The sequence below is a fragment of the Chanos chanos genome, chromosome 6, assembly GCF_902362185.1.
Source record: "Chanos chanos chromosome 6, fChaCha1.1, whole genome shotgun sequence".
Classification (NCBI taxonomy): Eukaryota; Metazoa; Chordata; class Actinopteri; order Gonorynchiformes; family Chanidae; genus Chanos; species Chanos chanos.
The window spans coordinates 48,017,058-48,034,557 of record NC_044500.1 but is presented as its reverse complement, the minus strand read 5'-3'; the positions used below and the strand labels follow the sequence as shown (position 1 = coordinate 48,034,557).

Sequence of the window (17,500 nt, the reverse complement as noted above, 5' to 3'; positions counted from 1 at the left end):
GGTCACTCATACCCCTGGGTCTCTGTGTCGTCCAAGCTGAAACTACGATCACACATCAGAAATAAATGTGTTTACACTGGAAATGAACTATCTGACCCTCCCACTGCCGACAAAACCAAACCAAACTGCTGATGATCCAAACAGCCCTGGAGAAATACATTTTGGTGAAACATTGAAGTTGTTAATCGACTCTAAACAGACTGTCTCTCTCTCTCTCTCTGTCTCTCTCTCTCTCTCTCGCTCTCTCTCTCTCTCTCTCTCTCTCTCTGTCTGTCAGTTTAATGAGAAGGCCGACGCAGTGGTGTCCTGCTTTAAGACTCTGGTCCAGGCAAACGTGAGGAATAAGAAGATCTTTAAGAGAGAGGTGATGCGGATGGAGGCCAAGGGCACCACGGATTATAAATCTGGATTCCAGTTCGCCTTCGAACAACTTCTCAATGTAAGACATGTCAGAGATCACACACACACACACACACACCAAAGGGCACTACAGATTATAAATCTGGATTCCAGTTTGCCTTCGAACAACTTCTCAATGTAAGACATGTCAGAGATCACACACACACACACCAAAGGGAACTACAGATTATAAATCTAGATTCCAGTTTACATGGGTCACATGACTGTCCTGCACGTGAGTCACATGACTGGTGTTAACATGGGTCACATGACTGTCCTGCACGTGGGTCACGTGACGGTCCTTCACATGGGCTCTGTGTCCTGGCTGTTTGTGTGAGGCTGCTGTTTCGGGCCACTGGTTTGACTGGATGATATTTAGGATTTGAAAAGTGAAAAATTTCAAGAAATACCAAATCTAATGAATATCTGTCGGAGTGCTATTTAAAATGACTTTTCTGTCATTCAGGTTTGCTGTATTAGAAACAGAGAGATGATGTAAATTAGGGTCTTGTTTACTGGTAATGGTTATTTTACAGCAGATGTTTACAATGTTGTTTTACAGTGATGTCCACTGACTGGTGCTAAAGTAATGTCCTCTGATTTGTGCTAACAGTGCTGTCTTTTCAATTTACATTAAAAAAAAAACTATTTTTCTCTGGGGAAAAGATTAACTTTATGGTTGCCAATCACTTCTGAACTTTCAGTGGCTGTAAAGTAGCTGCACGTGGCATAAAGTAACCATATGTAACCATAGTAACCATAAAGTAACCATAGTAACCACAAGGTAACCATATGGTAAAAGAGTCTACATGATGTTTTTTTTTGTGAGATATGTAAACTGTTCTAATAGGATATGTTTGGAGCAGAATTAGGTTCAGGGTGGTTCTCTGGAGACCAGACGACAGCTTAAAGAGATTTACTCAACACAATGAGGGGAGAGCCAGTATAGACTAGAGCTGAGCCATTCAGGAGATGGTTCCCTCCCGTTTGTTTGAAACCCTCTTTTGACATTAATACCTAAACATCCTCTGACTAAATTTCCCAGGGTCAAGAGTTGAGTGAGAGAGGATCTGGAGACCTTTTAAAATCTGAGAACAGAACAAACCCAGGGCAGAAAACTCAATTTGGGAGGTTTCATCTCCCATCATGAGAGGGAAAAAAAAAAACCAAAAAAAAAATAAAATAAGGAACTGAAGCTTTTGTCGGTTATGTCCCCCTGTAAGACATTAATGTAAAATTAAATACAATGTAACACTGAATACTGTAGTCCTGTGGTCTGGGACTGAGCCAGAGGTTAGGGATGAATCACATAACTAAACCAGTTTTGCCTTTTTACAAAACAGCATGTATTTCACGCACCGTTACAGCTGGTGTGGTGTGGTGTGGTGTGGACCCAAACAATGACATACCGCTGCGTTAGGAAAGAGTCGAGACTCCTGACCACCTCCTGCTTTAATGCCGTTAGGGTTCGTGGTCTAAACTGTCCAAGGCCAGTTCCTAACCTCAAACAGCCCAATGTACTGCGAACGATGAGGATGTCTGCCCGTGCATATGTGTGTGTGTGTGTGTGTTTATGTCTGTGCGCACGCGCGTGTGTGTGTGTGTGTGTGTTGCATTTGTTTTAACTAAAGAGATGCTTAGAGGAAAACAGGGCCAAACTTGAGGTGTGTGAATGGCATCTCCAAATATCCGACCTTTGTCCTGTGCCATTTGACTTACCCGTACCTGATGAGTCCTGGATACATCTTTGGCAGTTTAGCTATTGCACTAGTAATCCGTTTGGTGAATAAAAAAAATGACTGCACCCCCCCCCCCCCCCCCCCCCCCCCTCACAACACACAGGTAGACTGCCTCACACACTCACAACACACAGACAGACTGCCTCACACACTCACAACACACAGACAGACTGCCTCACACACTCACAACACACAGACAGACTGTCTCACACACTCTCACAACACACAGACAGACTGCCTCACACACTCTCACAACACACAGACAGACTGTCTCACACACTCTCACAACACACAGACAGACTGCCTCACACACTCTCACAACACACAGACAGACTGTCTCACACACTCTCACAACACACAGACAGACTGTCTCACACACTCCCACAACACACAGACAGACTGCCTCACACACTCCCACAACACACAGGTAGACTGCCTCACACACTCTCACAGCACACAGACAGACTGTCTCACACACTCTCACAACACACAGACAGACTGCCTCACACACTCTCACAACACACAGACAGACTGTCTCACACACTCTCACAACACACAGACAGACTGCCTCACACACTCTCACAACACACAGACAGACTGCCTCACACACTTTCACAACACACAGGTAGACTGCCTCACACACTCTCACAGCACACAGACAGACTGCCTCACACACTCTCACAACACACAGGTAGACTGCCTCACACACTCTCACAACACACAGACAGACTGCCTCACACACTTTCACAACACACAGGTAGACTGCCTCACACACTCTCACAGCACACAGACAGACTGCCTCACACACTCTCACAACACACAGGTAGACTGCCTCACACACTCTCACAGCACACAGACAGACTGCCTCACACACTTTCACAACACACAGACAGACTGCCTCACACACTCCCACAACACACAGACAGACTGCCTCACACACTCCCACAACACACAGACAGACTGCCTCACACACTTTCACAACACACAGACAGACTGCCTCACACACTCCCACAACACACAGACAGACTGCCTCACACACTCCCACAACACACAGACAGACTGCCTCACACACTCTCACAGCACACAGACAGACTGCCTCACACACTCTCACAACACACAGGTAGACTGCCTCACACACTCTCACAGCACACAGACAGACTGCCTCACACACTCTCACAACACACAGGTAGACTGCCTCACACACTTTCACAACACACAGGTAGACTAGCATCTCATGTGTAAGTCAGAGCCCTTCCCTACACTATTGCTGCGGCGTCCTGACAACTGGCCCATCAGAGGGTTTAATTGTGTTTAACTGTCTTTAAAGGCAAGTATTTCTCAGTGTATGTTCATCTTTACCAGACTGTTGGGTTCTCCCTGTGAGGGTCACATGACCATGTTCATAAGCATGAAACAGGAAGCTCGCTGTCTGATGACTGACAATCAGTTCTGTGGACTGTGACACTGCTATCAGAAATCTGTTCGTGTGGAAGGTGACTGTCGTCGGGCTGAGAGAGCTGAAAACCAGAGAATTCGGCATTACGTCATTGCCTCATGCACGCAGACACACACACACACGCGCAGTCATGTTTGTGTGTGTATATGTGTGTGTGCACGTGCATGCTTGTGTATTTTGGCCGGCTGGTGCTCTAATGGGCTCTGATGATATGATTGATGAGTTAGGCTGGAGGGAGATAACATGCACACACGCACACAGAGGCACACACACACACATACACACACAGGAATGATACTCATTATCTGATTTTGAAGGCTGAGATCCAAACCTTCTTCCAGTCTTCTGTTCACAGTCAGATTAAAACAACCAGTTTACCTGCATGCCAGCTGGGCTCTGATTGGTGGAGAGTGTGGCATGCCAGCCGGGCTCTGATTGGTGGAGAGCATGACATGCCAACCAGGCTCTGATTGGTGGAGAGTGTGGCATGCAGTGAAAATATGTATTAGTGTGTGTATTATTTGTCTTTATTAGAATCCTGTCAGTGAAGTGAGGAACTGCCAACTCTCACTGAAAACACATACACACGCACAGACACACACACACACACACATACACACACTCACACACACACAAAAAAAGCCACACACACACAAAATTTGTATGCAACTAAGCAGTACTATTTACATATTTAAAGAGTGTTGAAATGAAATGTACTTATCAACATTCTTGTCTCTCCTCTCCCCTGTTATTATTTCTCTCTCTCTCTCTCCCTCCCTCCCTCCCTCCCTCTCTCCCTCTCTCTCTCTCTCTCTCTCTCTCTCTCTCTCTGGGACAGGAGACAAGTGCTCCGAGGGCAAACTGTAATAAAATGATCATGATGTTCACAGATGGAGGAGAGGACCGTGCTCAGGACATTTTTGAGAAATACAACTGGCCCAATAAAACGGTACCACACCACATGACACTACACAACTATCACTGGCCCAGTAAAATGGTACCACACCACATGACACTACACAACTATCACTGGCCCAAAAAAACAGTACCACACCACATGACACTACACAACTATCACTGGCCCAAAAAAACGGTACCACACCACATGACACTATACAACTATCACTGGCCCAAAAAAACAGTACCATACCACATGACCACATGATATTTTGACTCTATCGTGCTCTGCCCATTTTTAATCCTTAACACTCTCTGTCCAGTCTCCAACCATCACCTCACCTTTGACCCCACACTCATCTGCCAAAATTTCTCCGTTCACTGTGGCTGTCTTTCCCCTTAATCCCTCACTCAATCTCTCATTCTTCTCTAGTTTAGACTCATCCTTTCCCCATCTCAGCATCACCTCTGTCAGTGTGTTTCTGTTCATGAGGATCAGTTCTCTTTTACAGCAGAAAACACGTCAGGACCAACCTCATTCAGTCCAATAGTCACAACAGGACCAACCTCATTCAGTCCAATAGTCACAACGGGACCAACCTCATTCAGTCCAATAGTCACAACAGGACCAACCTCATTCTCTCCAATAGTCACAACAGGACCAACCTCATTCAGTCCAGTAGTCACAACAGGACCAACCTCAGTCCAATAGTTAAGACAGAATCACTATCGCCCGGACGTCATAAATGAAATAGAGCCTTTTTTTGACTCATTAAGGCAACATGAAGATGGCCCTCCTTTTTTTGTCCAGTGACAAAGTCCCAAATGTTTTTTCACTGTGTTTTTATAAGACTGTTCAGCGTGGCATTTGGGAAGCATTAGACTCTACCATTGGCTACGCCCCCCCCCCTCCTCCCCCATATTCTCTCTGTGTAATATTCATTTCTCTGTTTGGGAATGTCCTGTTACTGTATGAATGCGGTTTTAGTGTTTTTGACTGATGTCACTTCCTCTTCGGCCCCAGGTTCGAGTGTTCACCTTCTCCGTCGGGCAGCACAATTACGACGTCACTCCTCTGCAGTGGATCGCTTGCGCCAATAAAGGTACGTCGCAGACAAACGGAAAGTTTTCCCACCGAGTCACTGCCCCTTCCCGCCCCGTTCCTCATCCGAGCGAGGATCCGGGTTTCGGCGCGTCTGCCGTGAACCGAGGTCATCTAAGCCTAAATTAGCTTCGGCCCCTTTCACCCGGCGCTCTGTCGTTTCCCATGATTCTGTGTGTCTGGCTGAACTGATATGACCTGACTACGCAGGAAGACCAGAGCCATTACCGCGACCTGTGGATGCCCTGGGTAATCTCAGCACATATTACTACTGCAGCAGTGCTAACGTATCTGACCCCGCTACTGCTAATCCCATCACGCACATTTAACTCTTCTCTCTCTCTCTCTCTCTCTCTCTCTCTCTTTTTACTCTCCCCTTTTTGTTCTCCTTTTTATGTTTGTCTTAGGCTCTCTTTTTCCTGCTCTCGCTCTCTCTCTCTAACACCTCTCTTTCATACTCGTTTCCCGCTCTGCTCCCGTTGGCGTGGAGCTTTTTCTCTTAATGATCATTACTCTCTGAGCTGCTTGATTAGTTAATTGCAAATGGTGCCAAGTGCTTCAGAACCGCCTCTCCCTTCCGGAAACCTCTAATTAATTAGCCGGGTTGAGACTGGCTTTGTGCCGATAGCTGTGTCGTCTCTCGGGCTGCTGCGCGGGCTGGATTAGTCCTCCGCGCCTCTCCGTTAGCTCGGTTAGTAATGACAGCTGTCGACGCGACCCCAGCGTCTGAAGCAATCCGAGGGTTTTCGCCGTGTCTATCTCCACAGAGTGCCCGTCTCCTCTATATAGGCACCGATTGTCTTAGCCCCTATCTCGTTTGAACAGCGACGACCCCTGATAGTTCAGCAAACACACACACACACACACGTCTTGACTCTTAGCCCTGCAGGATACATGCATGTAAGATGTCTTTTCCCTCCTGGAAAAGAATCACACTCAAAATGCAAACGAATACAGAGATATCTAGTGACACACACACACACACACACGCACACACAGAGCCAGTCAATGTTGAGCTTAGCGTTTGGTGTCTCTGTGGCTTTGGTGGAGAACACTGGCCCAGTGCTTGTGTTAAAGCATCCAATCCCGTGTTAACGAGACCAGGCTCAGGGACCAGAGCACAAACACGATACCAGTGTATGAAAGTATATGATAAAGATTAGTCTGGGCGCTCTGTGTGTGTTTGTGTGTGTGTGTGTGTGTGTGTTTGTGTGTGTGAGATATCAGACTGGTAGACTGACTGGTTTTCTTATGGCCCTCGGTGCTGAATCTGCTGAATTCTTTTTTTGACTCTTTCTGAATTTGTCTGAGTCAGTGTCTAACACATTTTAGACCGTCTGTGAGTGAATCTCTGTGAGTGAGTGAGTTTGACTCACAGAGTGAATCAGTCTAACCATATTCTTAGCCATATTCATACGGTCATGCAGCTCTAGCACAGGTCAGTGTGAACTGTTCAATCTCTCTTTGACTCATTCTCAGCATGGAGGATTCAGTTGGCTCTCTCTCACACTGTCTCTCTCTCACTTTTCAGTAATACCTCTGATTACAGGAAAATCATTTGATTGATCTGTCAGACTCATTTTAGACATGTTGTTTTAGACTCCCTGTGGCTACCTTAAACTTTCTATGACTCTCTCTCTCTCTCTCTCTCTGACTCCTGACTCTACTCTGATGCCAACCTTGATAGACTCATACTCCCTTTTAACTTAATCTGGCTCTTGGACCCGGTCTGGCAGAGTTGTAATCCTCTTGTTCTGGTCTGGATGGGTTTGACTCCGGGATCCGCTTTTACTCCATGCACGCGCCATTCCTCTGTGTGAGAACTGCCACCGGCAGCGCGGTAGTTCTGGAAATTTCTAGCCTGTTAATATTCCACGGATGCTGTTCTTATTCTGGCCAAGGTGTGTTTGCTGATGGGTTTCTGCTGGGTGGCTGTGGAGCTCAAAGCCAGACTCTCTCGTTTTCTCATTTTCTTTTCACCCAACAGGACACACTCTCTCTCTCTGCGTCTGTCTGTGTGTGTGTGTGTGTGTGTGTGTGTGTGTGTGTGTGGTTTTGGTTGTTCTGGCACCATGGGCATCCTGGGATTTAAAAACGCACCTCATTTTAGGGGAACATTTTGCTGGTCCTCGCCGGGGGAAGAAAACATTTAAAAAGACACAGTTACTATTGTTACACTTATAAAAGAAGCAGAATATTTCTACAGTCTTCTCTATGATTAGGCATAGAAGTCCTCAGTTAAAATGAAATGGGAGTCAATGGTACATCCACATTTGGCTATTAAGATAAAAGAGTGTGTGTGTGTGTTGTGTGTGTGTATGTGTGTGTGTGTGAGAGAGAGAGAGAGCTGTTAGGAGAGCGTGAATCTCGTTTGGCTGTGACAGACATGTCTTGGCGTTTTAACATTCTGCGGAGAACGTCCCCGTTTTGCAGGGTTTTGTATAAAGGCTGCTGGTTTTAATAAGTCAGGCAGACGCGCTTATTGACCCTCCAACACTCTCTCAAAGTCTGTAATCATCTTTACTCCAACACACACTGCTACAGAATACACAATTAGCCTAGGTCTCACACACACACTCACACGCATATACAAGTAACACCCGCTGTAATATAATACAGTTCTGACTGATTTATGGGTTGTGTGTAACACCACTCTGATTGGCTAATTGAAGTGTGTCTATATGTAAGTGTGTGTGTGTGTGTAGTCTGTTTAAAGAGATTGCTACGCTTTGCTGATTCTCTCTCTGTATTCTCTCTCTGTAGGGTACTACTTTGAAATTCCATCTATCGGAGCCATAAGAATTAACACACAGGTATGTATTCTCTCAGCTCGCATAGGCTGGATTGATACCCCTCCCTTCATGTCTGCATGGACATGTGTGTGTGTGTATCTACATATTGTATTTGCTCTAGCAGTAATCTATAACCCAGACTACAATGAGTGAGTGTGTGTTATGTATGTGTGCATATGTGTGTTTAAGAGAGAGAAAGTACATATGTATATATGTGTGTGTGTGTGTGACAAGAGTGAGTGAATGTGTGTATGCATGTATATGCGTGCGTGTGCGTGTGTGTGTGTGTGTGTGTGTCCGTCTGTCTGCGAGGGTTGTGTGTAAGTCTGTACATTGTATTTGTTCAAGCAGTATTCTATAACCCAGACTAGTGTGAATTTAAGTGTGGGTGTGTATTCATTCGTGTGAGTGTGGGTGTGCGAGTGTGTGTGAGAAAGAGTAAGTGAGTATGTGTATACGTGTGTGTGTGTGTGTGTGTGTGAGAGAGAGAGTTAGTGAATGTGTGTATATGGATGTGTGTGTGTGTGTGAGAGAGAGAGTTAGTGAATGTGTGTATATGGATGTGTGTGTGTGTGTCTGTGTGTGAGAGAGAGAGAGTTAGTGAATGTGTGTACATGGATATGTGTGTGTTATGTTTCTGTGACAGCGGAAAGACACACTGAAACCGTACTACATTCGTAGAGTTCACTCTGAGTTTGTTATTTTTGTTTTCTTTGAAGATATTCTTAATAATTTAATCTGATGTTTATCTCTGGCTATCGGTATGCCATATCAAAGCCGACAGCCACAGAGGGATGTGAGGAGACGGAGATGGAGAGATAAAACAATGTCAACGCTTCCTTTTCTCCTCAGTGGGCTCTGGCAACCAGCTGGGCTGTGCTGTCAAATCCTCGTCAGTCTCTCTGTCTCTCCCCCTCTCTCTTCTCTCTCTCTCTCTTCTCTATTCTTTTCTCCTCCTCCATTCTCCTGTTCTTGTTTCTCTCCATCAGCCTTACTATTCTCTATTATCTAACACCGCCACCCCACCCCCGGCATCTCACACACACGCGCACACACACACACACACACACGACATGCATTTCTCCCTGTCTCACACACACGCACACACACACGACATGCATTTCTCCCTGTCTCACACACACACACACGACATGCATTTCTCCCTGTCTCACACACACGCACACACACACGACATGCATTTCTCCCTGTCTCACACACACACACACGACATGCATTTCTCCCTGTCTCACACACACACGCACACACACACGACATGCATTTCTCCCTGTCTCACACACACACACACACGACATGCATTTCTCCCTGTCTCACACACACACGCACACACACACACACGACATGCATTTCTCCCTGTCTCACACACACGCACACACACACACTCGACATGCATTTCTCCCTGTCTCACACACACACACACACACACACACACACACTCGCTCGTGTGCATTCTTAAACCTACATCCATTGTGTTACACGCCCTCTTTTCTCCTCTCACTCCATCAATCACACAGATTCCAGATCCCCCCCCCCCCCCCCCTCTGCCCCCCCCCCTCCCTCCCTTGGTGCAAACTGATCAGATTTCCTGGGTAGACTGTCAGCTCTTCTATTAGCTAAGGCATAATTTCATTGCAAAAACTGCCACTTACTCTAATAGGTTTCCTGTAGCAGGTGTGTGAGGTGGAGTAGCTTTCCAGATCAGTTCGCCAAACACACGCACACCTGGGCCATACACATTACATTACACCCTGTCAAACATCTTTACCACTCTCAGCCAAAGACCCCATGCAAGGCAAAGTAATCAGCTCTAACTGAGCCGCCTGTCAGCCCACGTCTGCCTGCGACATAAGCCCTGTACAGTGAAGATGAAACATTATCATCTTTTTCTTTCTTTATTCCTTTCTTTTTTATGTTAAGTGAGTGTTGTACTGTATTGTGAGTTTGTTAACGTGATAAGTGACTAGCGTTTCAGCAACCCTGTAGCAGCTCACTACCATAAGTCGCGTAAGAGGGTTTTTTTTTTCTTATCATTATTGATTTCCCTCATTTCCAGAAACAAGACTATGTCCCTCTCTGCTGCCCCGCCGCAGGTCAAAAACAAACCGACCCATCCTCCGTTTGTCCATCGACACCCCCTCCCTTTCTCTTTCCCTCGAGATTTGTATCGTCATCGAATAGTAGTCTGTTTTACGAGCAGCACAAAAAACATTTTACGGTATTCGGGTTTTTTTATCGTTATAATTAAAGTGTTGTAAGGTGTAGACGCTAGCAATAAAAGCCGCATCATACTCTAAATTAGTAAACATGTGTGGACAAACGTTACGATATGTACTGTAAAATCAACACTAATTTTAAGTGTATTTTAAAATATAGCTCTTCCTGGATATAACTTGAACAAATTAGTATATGTATAAACATAACCAGATACCTGTGTCCTAGGAGGATATCTTTTTAACCTGCCGTTCTCTGTCGTCATACCTTTGGGGTCATTGATATTAGGCCTGCTTCACGCTATATGGGTGCGTTAGACAGAATCTGTGGGCCGTGTGTGGGACTAGTGTTAGTCGTGTGTGTGTTTGGCGGAGTAAGAGCCTCATGTTTTCCGCTAGCTGGTGTTTACGTTCCATAGATTACTCCCGTCAGGCGGAAAATTTCTCCCCTCGATTCCGGCGGAAAGGTCTGCCTGTCATCGGTGTGATGAAACATCTCCCCGCGGCGCGTTAAACGGGGACTTTTAAGCGTGCTAATAACAGAATAGGTTACGCTTGTCAGCACCTAGCCGTTCCTTCGGCCGGTGAATAAAAACGGTCCACGGTGTAGCTGTGAAGAGCTCCGTTGTCGTCTGCTTTTCACAACGAATGGCTTTTATGAGAGAGAGGCACTAATATCCTCTAACCGAGGTCAACCTTTCAGCTATTTAAGGAGCTCACCCGAGAATTAGCACGCACTGTGAAAAGAAATTAGCCGCTCAAGTCGCAAATGGGTTTTGGAAACACCTTAACATAGTGACAAAGACAGGGGGAGGTATTTTAATTTGAGGTATAGGCGTGACGTTCAGTGTGTTCCGAGCAACAGCCCATTCTACATTAATCGAAAAAACTTGTTTTATTATTGAAAGATTTTTCAGCGCGTTTCGTGATGCTTCAGAATGATTAACGTTTTCTTTTCAGCCCCGTTGCCACCAAATTAAGGGACACAAAACGCTTTCTTTGAACAGTGCCACTTGTAAATACCTCTAATCATTGGTTGTTTAAGTACCCACAGCCAGAGAGCTGAAACGGAGAGTATTTGTAATTGCACTAATTCGTCAAAAGGTCCTCCCGCAGAGAGATTTAGAGTATATTTCCGGAGAAGCTGGCTGACAGCTCTCGGGCACACCGCCACTGCAGAAGGCCGTTAAGTCAGCACTTAAGTGCATAACGTAATCAATACACTTACTTACACAGACAAGGGGGTCAGACGACTGGCAGACCACCAGAATGTATCTGGACATTGTACCCAAAAAAAAAACCTGCACTTCTGAGAGTGGATGCATTGAGATTTCCAAGTCTGTCTACCCATAGAAGACATCTGCACATAGGCAGCACTGTGGATGGAAACCATTAATGCCAGTCAGGACTAGACACTTTGATCCTGTTTCACCGATACTGAGATCAGACATTCACTCTACACAGAGTAGAGTGACAGGTCTTAGTTCAGACTCAGTCTGAAACACACACACACACACACACACACACACACACACACACACATACAAACTATCACAACCAGACATTAAGACAACAGACAATAAACATGTAAACACATACAGACACCCCCCCCCCCCCCACACACACACACACTAATACTAAATAATCACACACACACATATTAATACTAAGTAATCAAATACAGACACACACACACACACACAGTTGCTGTGGCATTGTTCAGGCTGACTGGGGTGATGTGTTTTAAGAGCAGTGTGGTAATGGTTTGTGACGGCCCTGACTGGCTCTGCTGTCCTCTGGGACACACTCTCTTAACGGCCTGTTTTACACACAGGGGAGACAGCCCGTCAGACTCCTTACGTTTATGACTGAGAGAGCAAGTCAACCACTGCTTTTAGCAAGGCACTTTCCTGCTTAAATAGCCCTGTACAGCACTGTGGGGACTCTCTGCTTTACCGGTGTGTGTGTGTGTGTGTGTGTTAATCTGTTCATGACAGTTTCGCATGTCTTATAACGTTGAATGTGTGTGTGTGTGTGTGTGTGTGTACATGTGTATTTGTATTCTCCATCTTTTAGGAGTATCTGGACGTCCTGGGTCGGCCCATGGTACTGGCAGGGAACCGGGCCAAGCAGGTCCAGTGGACCAACGTTTACCAGGATGCTCTGGTGAGGACAACATCAATGTTCAACCCTGTTACATACTGTAAACTGTTCTGTTATCCTTACACTCTGGTTACACTTTATCTCTGCAACAGTACATCATGTCACCAACCACATCAAACAGAGTGCACCAGACTGGCAGAGACGAGGAGGCGTCTAGCCCGGTGCTAGCCTTACAGGGGCATCTAGCCTGGTGCTAGCCTTACAGGGGCGTCTAGCCTGGTACTAGCTTTACAGGGGCTTCTAGCCTGGTACTAGGTTTACCAAGGTGTCTAGCCCAGTGCTAGCCTTACTGAGGCGTTTAGCCCAGTGCTAGCCTTACAGAGGCGTTTGTTGTGGTTTAAAAGAGCCGAACAGAAAAAGGGCGCTGATAACAGATGGATCGCTGCTATTGGCACATTGTTACTACTACAAAGCTAAATATCACAGATATGACCTGCGTGTTTCGTTTTTTGGTGACACAAATGTCTGATCTCTCCTGCTTTGAAAAGAACACTGATGTGTCGTTCGAGGGCTTCTTAGAGTTCTCCACCTGTTTTCAGAGGCCTAGACCTCACTGACGAGAGCTGTCTGGTTTTAATAATTCTGTGCTTTTCCATTCTTTGAATCACTGTCAGTCAAACATGTTTACACTGAGTGATTTACACACCTGATGGAGATGTGAACCAGTCTCCCAGCCAATAAGGATGTAGAATGGTTAGCTTCGAAGTGATATGATCGGTTTAAAAAACTCCTAAATTTTGCTCACTTTGGATTGGCTGTCCTTTTCGACAACTTCAGTATCCTCTGGAGCGTCTTTTTTGCATTTCCTTGAGGGAGAGAAGCAAGGAGAGCGTCTTTGACCTGAGAGAGTGGCTACATTCCCACAGAGAACAGTTCAGACCTGAGCTTTCACAATCTTCAGATCCAAAAGGCCTGCTGGCCACCTCATGTCACTGATTGGCCGAAGAGAGAGCCAGCGTCAGTGGAGATTGGTCCTCAGACAGAGGGTGAGGGCGATAAACAGCAGGAGGTGTAGGTCAGAGAGTGAAATTTAAGCGGTGTTTGCTTAGACTAACAGGACAGACACACCAAAGACCAAAGAACTGGCTATAGCCTGTCAGTCTAAGGTCAGGACTGTCCTTAGAACATGTGTAATTGTCATGAAAAACGAAAACAAATACAGAACATTCCCCACTGTCTTTCATCCAGATTCAATCTGTCAAACAAACTAAAAGCTTTTCTTTAAATGGAATTTTCACCATCCTTGTGTTTTGTCTTTTTTTTCCTTAATCAAACTGTTTATGTAAATGTAAATAAATATAAACATACCTGCACATTAACAGGTCCGTTTACTGAAAATAAACGGGTCTGTTTTAGTCTGGGCGTCAGTGCGTGCTCTGCCTTATCTACTGTGTTCGTGGGATTTTTTTCCACTGTGTGTTGTCGTGACAGTCTTCTGCTTCAGCGACAGTCCTGATACTGCAATTTTCTCCCTCACTCTCGCTCTGTGTGTGTGTGTGTGTGTGTGTGTGTGTGTGTGTGTGTGTGTGCGCGTGCGTGTGTGTGTGTGTGTGTGTGCGTGCGCGCGCACGCACGCGTGTGTGTGCATGCATGCGTGCACGTGTGTGCGTGCGCGCGCGTGTGTTTGTGTGTGTGTGTGTGTGTGTGAGCGTGCACATGAGCGTGTTTGTATATAATTGAAATGATTCTATACCCGAGCAAGTAAGTGGTGAGGATGATAAGGTTAAATGAAACCCCGCTGTGAAATGCCCCTCTGTAGGAGTACAGAAAAAATATAGCAGAGTATTCACAGAGTTGTTTTGTTATTGGTGAATATTTTGAACATTTTGCTGTTGTTTTGTATGTTTTGTAATCCAGGGTTTGGGCCTTGTAATTACTGGGACCATGCCAGTTTTCAACCTCACTGCTGATGGAAGCTCACAGGTACATTTCTCTCAAAACATACAGTCACTGTCTACAGAGGGATTACCTCTGCTCCCTATTCACTAACCTTCTCTCCTCCCTATTCACTAACCTTCTCCGCCTCTCCTCCCTATTCACTAACCTTCTCTCCTCCCTATTCACTAACCTTCTCTCCTCCCTATTCACTAACCCTCTCCACCTCTCCTCCCTATTCACTAACCTTCTCCACCTCTCCTCCCTATTCACTAACCCTCTCCACCTCTCCTCCCTATTCACTAACCTTCTCTCCTCCCTATTCACTAACCTTCTCTCCTCCCTATTCACTCACCTTCTCTCCTCCCTATTCACTAACCTTCTCCACCTCTCCTCCCTATTCACTAACCCTCTCCACCTCTCCTCCCTATTCACTAACCTTCTCTCCTCCCTATTCACTAACCTTCTCTCCTCCCTATTCACTCACCATCTCTCCTCCCTATTCACTAACCTTCTCCACCTCTCCTCCCTATTCACTAACCCTCTCCACCTCTCCTCCCTATTCACTAACCTTCTCTCCTCCCTATTCACTCACCTTCTCTCCTCCCTATTCACTAACCTTCTCCACCTCTCCTCCCTATTCACTCACCTTCTCTCCTCCCTATTCACTAACCTTCTCTCCTCCCTATTCACTAACCTTCTCCACCTCTCCTCCCGATTCACTAACCTTCTCTCCTCCCTATTCACTAACCTTCTCTCCTCCCTATTCACTAACCTTCTCCACCTCTCCTCCATATTCACTAACCTTCTCTCCTCCCTATTCACTAACCTTCTCCACCTCTCCTCCCTATTCACTAACCTTCTCCACCTCTCCTCCCTACTCACTAACCTTTCCTCTTCTTGCTAACGTTCCTAGTTTCTCCTACTGACAGTGTCTGTGGTCCAAGCCCCCGTAACTGGACTCAGTATATAATCGTTTATGTATCAAATATTCACATTTGAATGGTGTTGTTCTCAGTGCTGATTGATATATTTATATGTGTGTGTGTGTGAAATGATTTGGGTGTCTAATGCTCTTTAAGACGCTTCCTACATGGCTGTGAGAGGCATGTGAAGAACAGTGAGGACAGAGAAGGACGTTTGATTGAAATCAGTGCCAAAGACTAGAGAGTCTGAATTTCTGATAAAGCAACTCTGCCCTCTAGTGGTGGCTGATGCATATTTGCATCATAGATGTGTGGTATTTTTAGAGTCTGACTCTCCGCTCTTATCATTTCTTTCTCTCCCTCCCTCCCTCTCTCCCTTCCTACCTATCTCTCTTTCTGTCTCTCTCTCTTTCTGTCTCTCTCTCTCTTCCTAATTCTGATCCCTCAGAATCAGCTTATACTTGGAGTTATGGGTGTGGACATTGCTCTCAGTGAAATTAAAAAACTAACACCACAGTATAAAGTAAGTAGAACACAAAACCACACACTCACACAAGGCTGAGTCAATCTAAAAAAAAAAAAAAAAAAAAAAACCTCCCAAAAAAACTCCGCAGCCAATCAGAAACCTTTATCTGTAGATAATTCACCTGAGTTGAATAAAAGTCGCCTGAATAAACATCTCTACTCTGGTCGTCTCAGAGATACAGTGTAAAAGTACACAGTCTCTTTTGTTTGTTTGTTTATTTTTTTGTTTGTGTACACAGCTTGGAGCAAACGGTTACACGTTTGCCATTGATCCCAATGGCTACGTTTTGCTTCACCCAAACCTTCAGGAGCCTAAGGTGAGAGAGGAATGACAGCACGACACCGGTCATCCACTGCTCTCTGCCCATAGTCTTTTCATATAGTGACAGAAAACACTTTGATTGATCTGTGATTTCTCTCCTGTTTTGTGAAGTGGGGTTTTTTTTTTGTTTGTGTGTTTGTGTTGGGGGATGTTGTTGATTTGAGTGGCAGTCTGTTCCTGACCCTCGGTGTTTATCTCTGGCTTTGGCATGACTGGTTCTTACAGATCATTAACTTCAGAGAGCCAGTCACGCTGGACTTCCTGGACGCCGAGCTGGAGGACAACAACAAAGAAGAGGTAAGCATCCGCACGCTGCGTCTGTGAAACGTTTTTATAACGTTATATGAACAGAGATGCAACGCTTCAGTCATACTGAGACTGCTCTGTCAAGGAGATAAAAGAATCATCACTCAGATGAACTGAGAGCCACCCGTTTGAGGTCTCTCTTCCTTCAACCATTCCTCTTTCTTTCTTTCTTTCTTTCCCTCTCTCACTCAGATCCGCCGCCAGATGATTGACAGAAAGCCAGGACAGAGGAAAGTCAAAACCCTTGTGAAGTCTATTGATAAGGCAAGTTAAGAACAGCTGGAGAGTGTTCACCACAGCCCATTACACACGAATGTCCATTCTCTCTAATTCTGTCTCACCCACACCTCTGTTTGACCTCAGCACTAAAGCACCCGCGATGGGGCTTAAAGTATGACTGTTTACAGTGAGATGGTAATGACTTTACAGTGAGATAGTCATGACTGTTTACAGTGAGATGGTAATGACTTTACAGTGAGATAGTCATGACCGTTTACAGTGAGATGGTTATTACTTTTACACTGAGATGATAATGACTTTACAGTGAGATGGTAATGACTTTACAGCGAGATGATAATGACTGTTTACAGTGAGATGGTAATTACTTTTACAGTGAGATGGTAATGACTTTACAGTGAGATGGTAATTACTTTTACAGTGAGATGGTAATTGCTTTTACAGTGAGATGGTAATGACTTTACAGTGAGATAGTCATGACCGTTTACAGTGAGATGGTAATGACTTTACAGTGAGATGGTAATGACTTTTAC

The 17,500-nt window shown here is 45.4% G+C and overlaps 1 protein-coding gene across 1 annotated transcript in view; it reads left to right on the top strand.

Moving 5' to 3' along the window:
• cacna2d2a (calcium channel, voltage-dependent, alpha 2/delta subunit 2a) overlaps positions 1 to 17,500 on the top strand; it is a 175,623-nt gene that overhangs the window by 140,295 nt on the left and 17,828 nt on the right. Inside the window, exons 10-19 of the mRNA XM_030776484.1 lie at positions 278 to 439; positions 4,433 to 4,543; positions 5,516 to 5,594; positions 8,357 to 8,406; positions 12,690 to 12,779; positions 14,634 to 14,699; positions 16,026 to 16,100; positions 16,342 to 16,419; positions 16,650 to 16,721; positions 16,923 to 16,994. Coding sequence (XP_030632344.1) covers positions 278 to 439; positions 4,433 to 4,543; positions 5,516 to 5,594; positions 8,357 to 8,406; positions 12,690 to 12,779; positions 14,634 to 14,699; positions 16,026 to 16,100; positions 16,342 to 16,419; positions 16,650 to 16,721; positions 16,923 to 16,994 — 855 coding nt within the window. The remainder of the gene's footprint in view (positions 1 to 277; positions 440 to 4,432; positions 4,544 to 5,515; positions 5,595 to 8,356; positions 8,407 to 12,689; positions 12,780 to 14,633; positions 14,700 to 16,025; positions 16,101 to 16,341; positions 16,420 to 16,649; positions 16,722 to 16,922; positions 16,995 to 17,500) is intronic.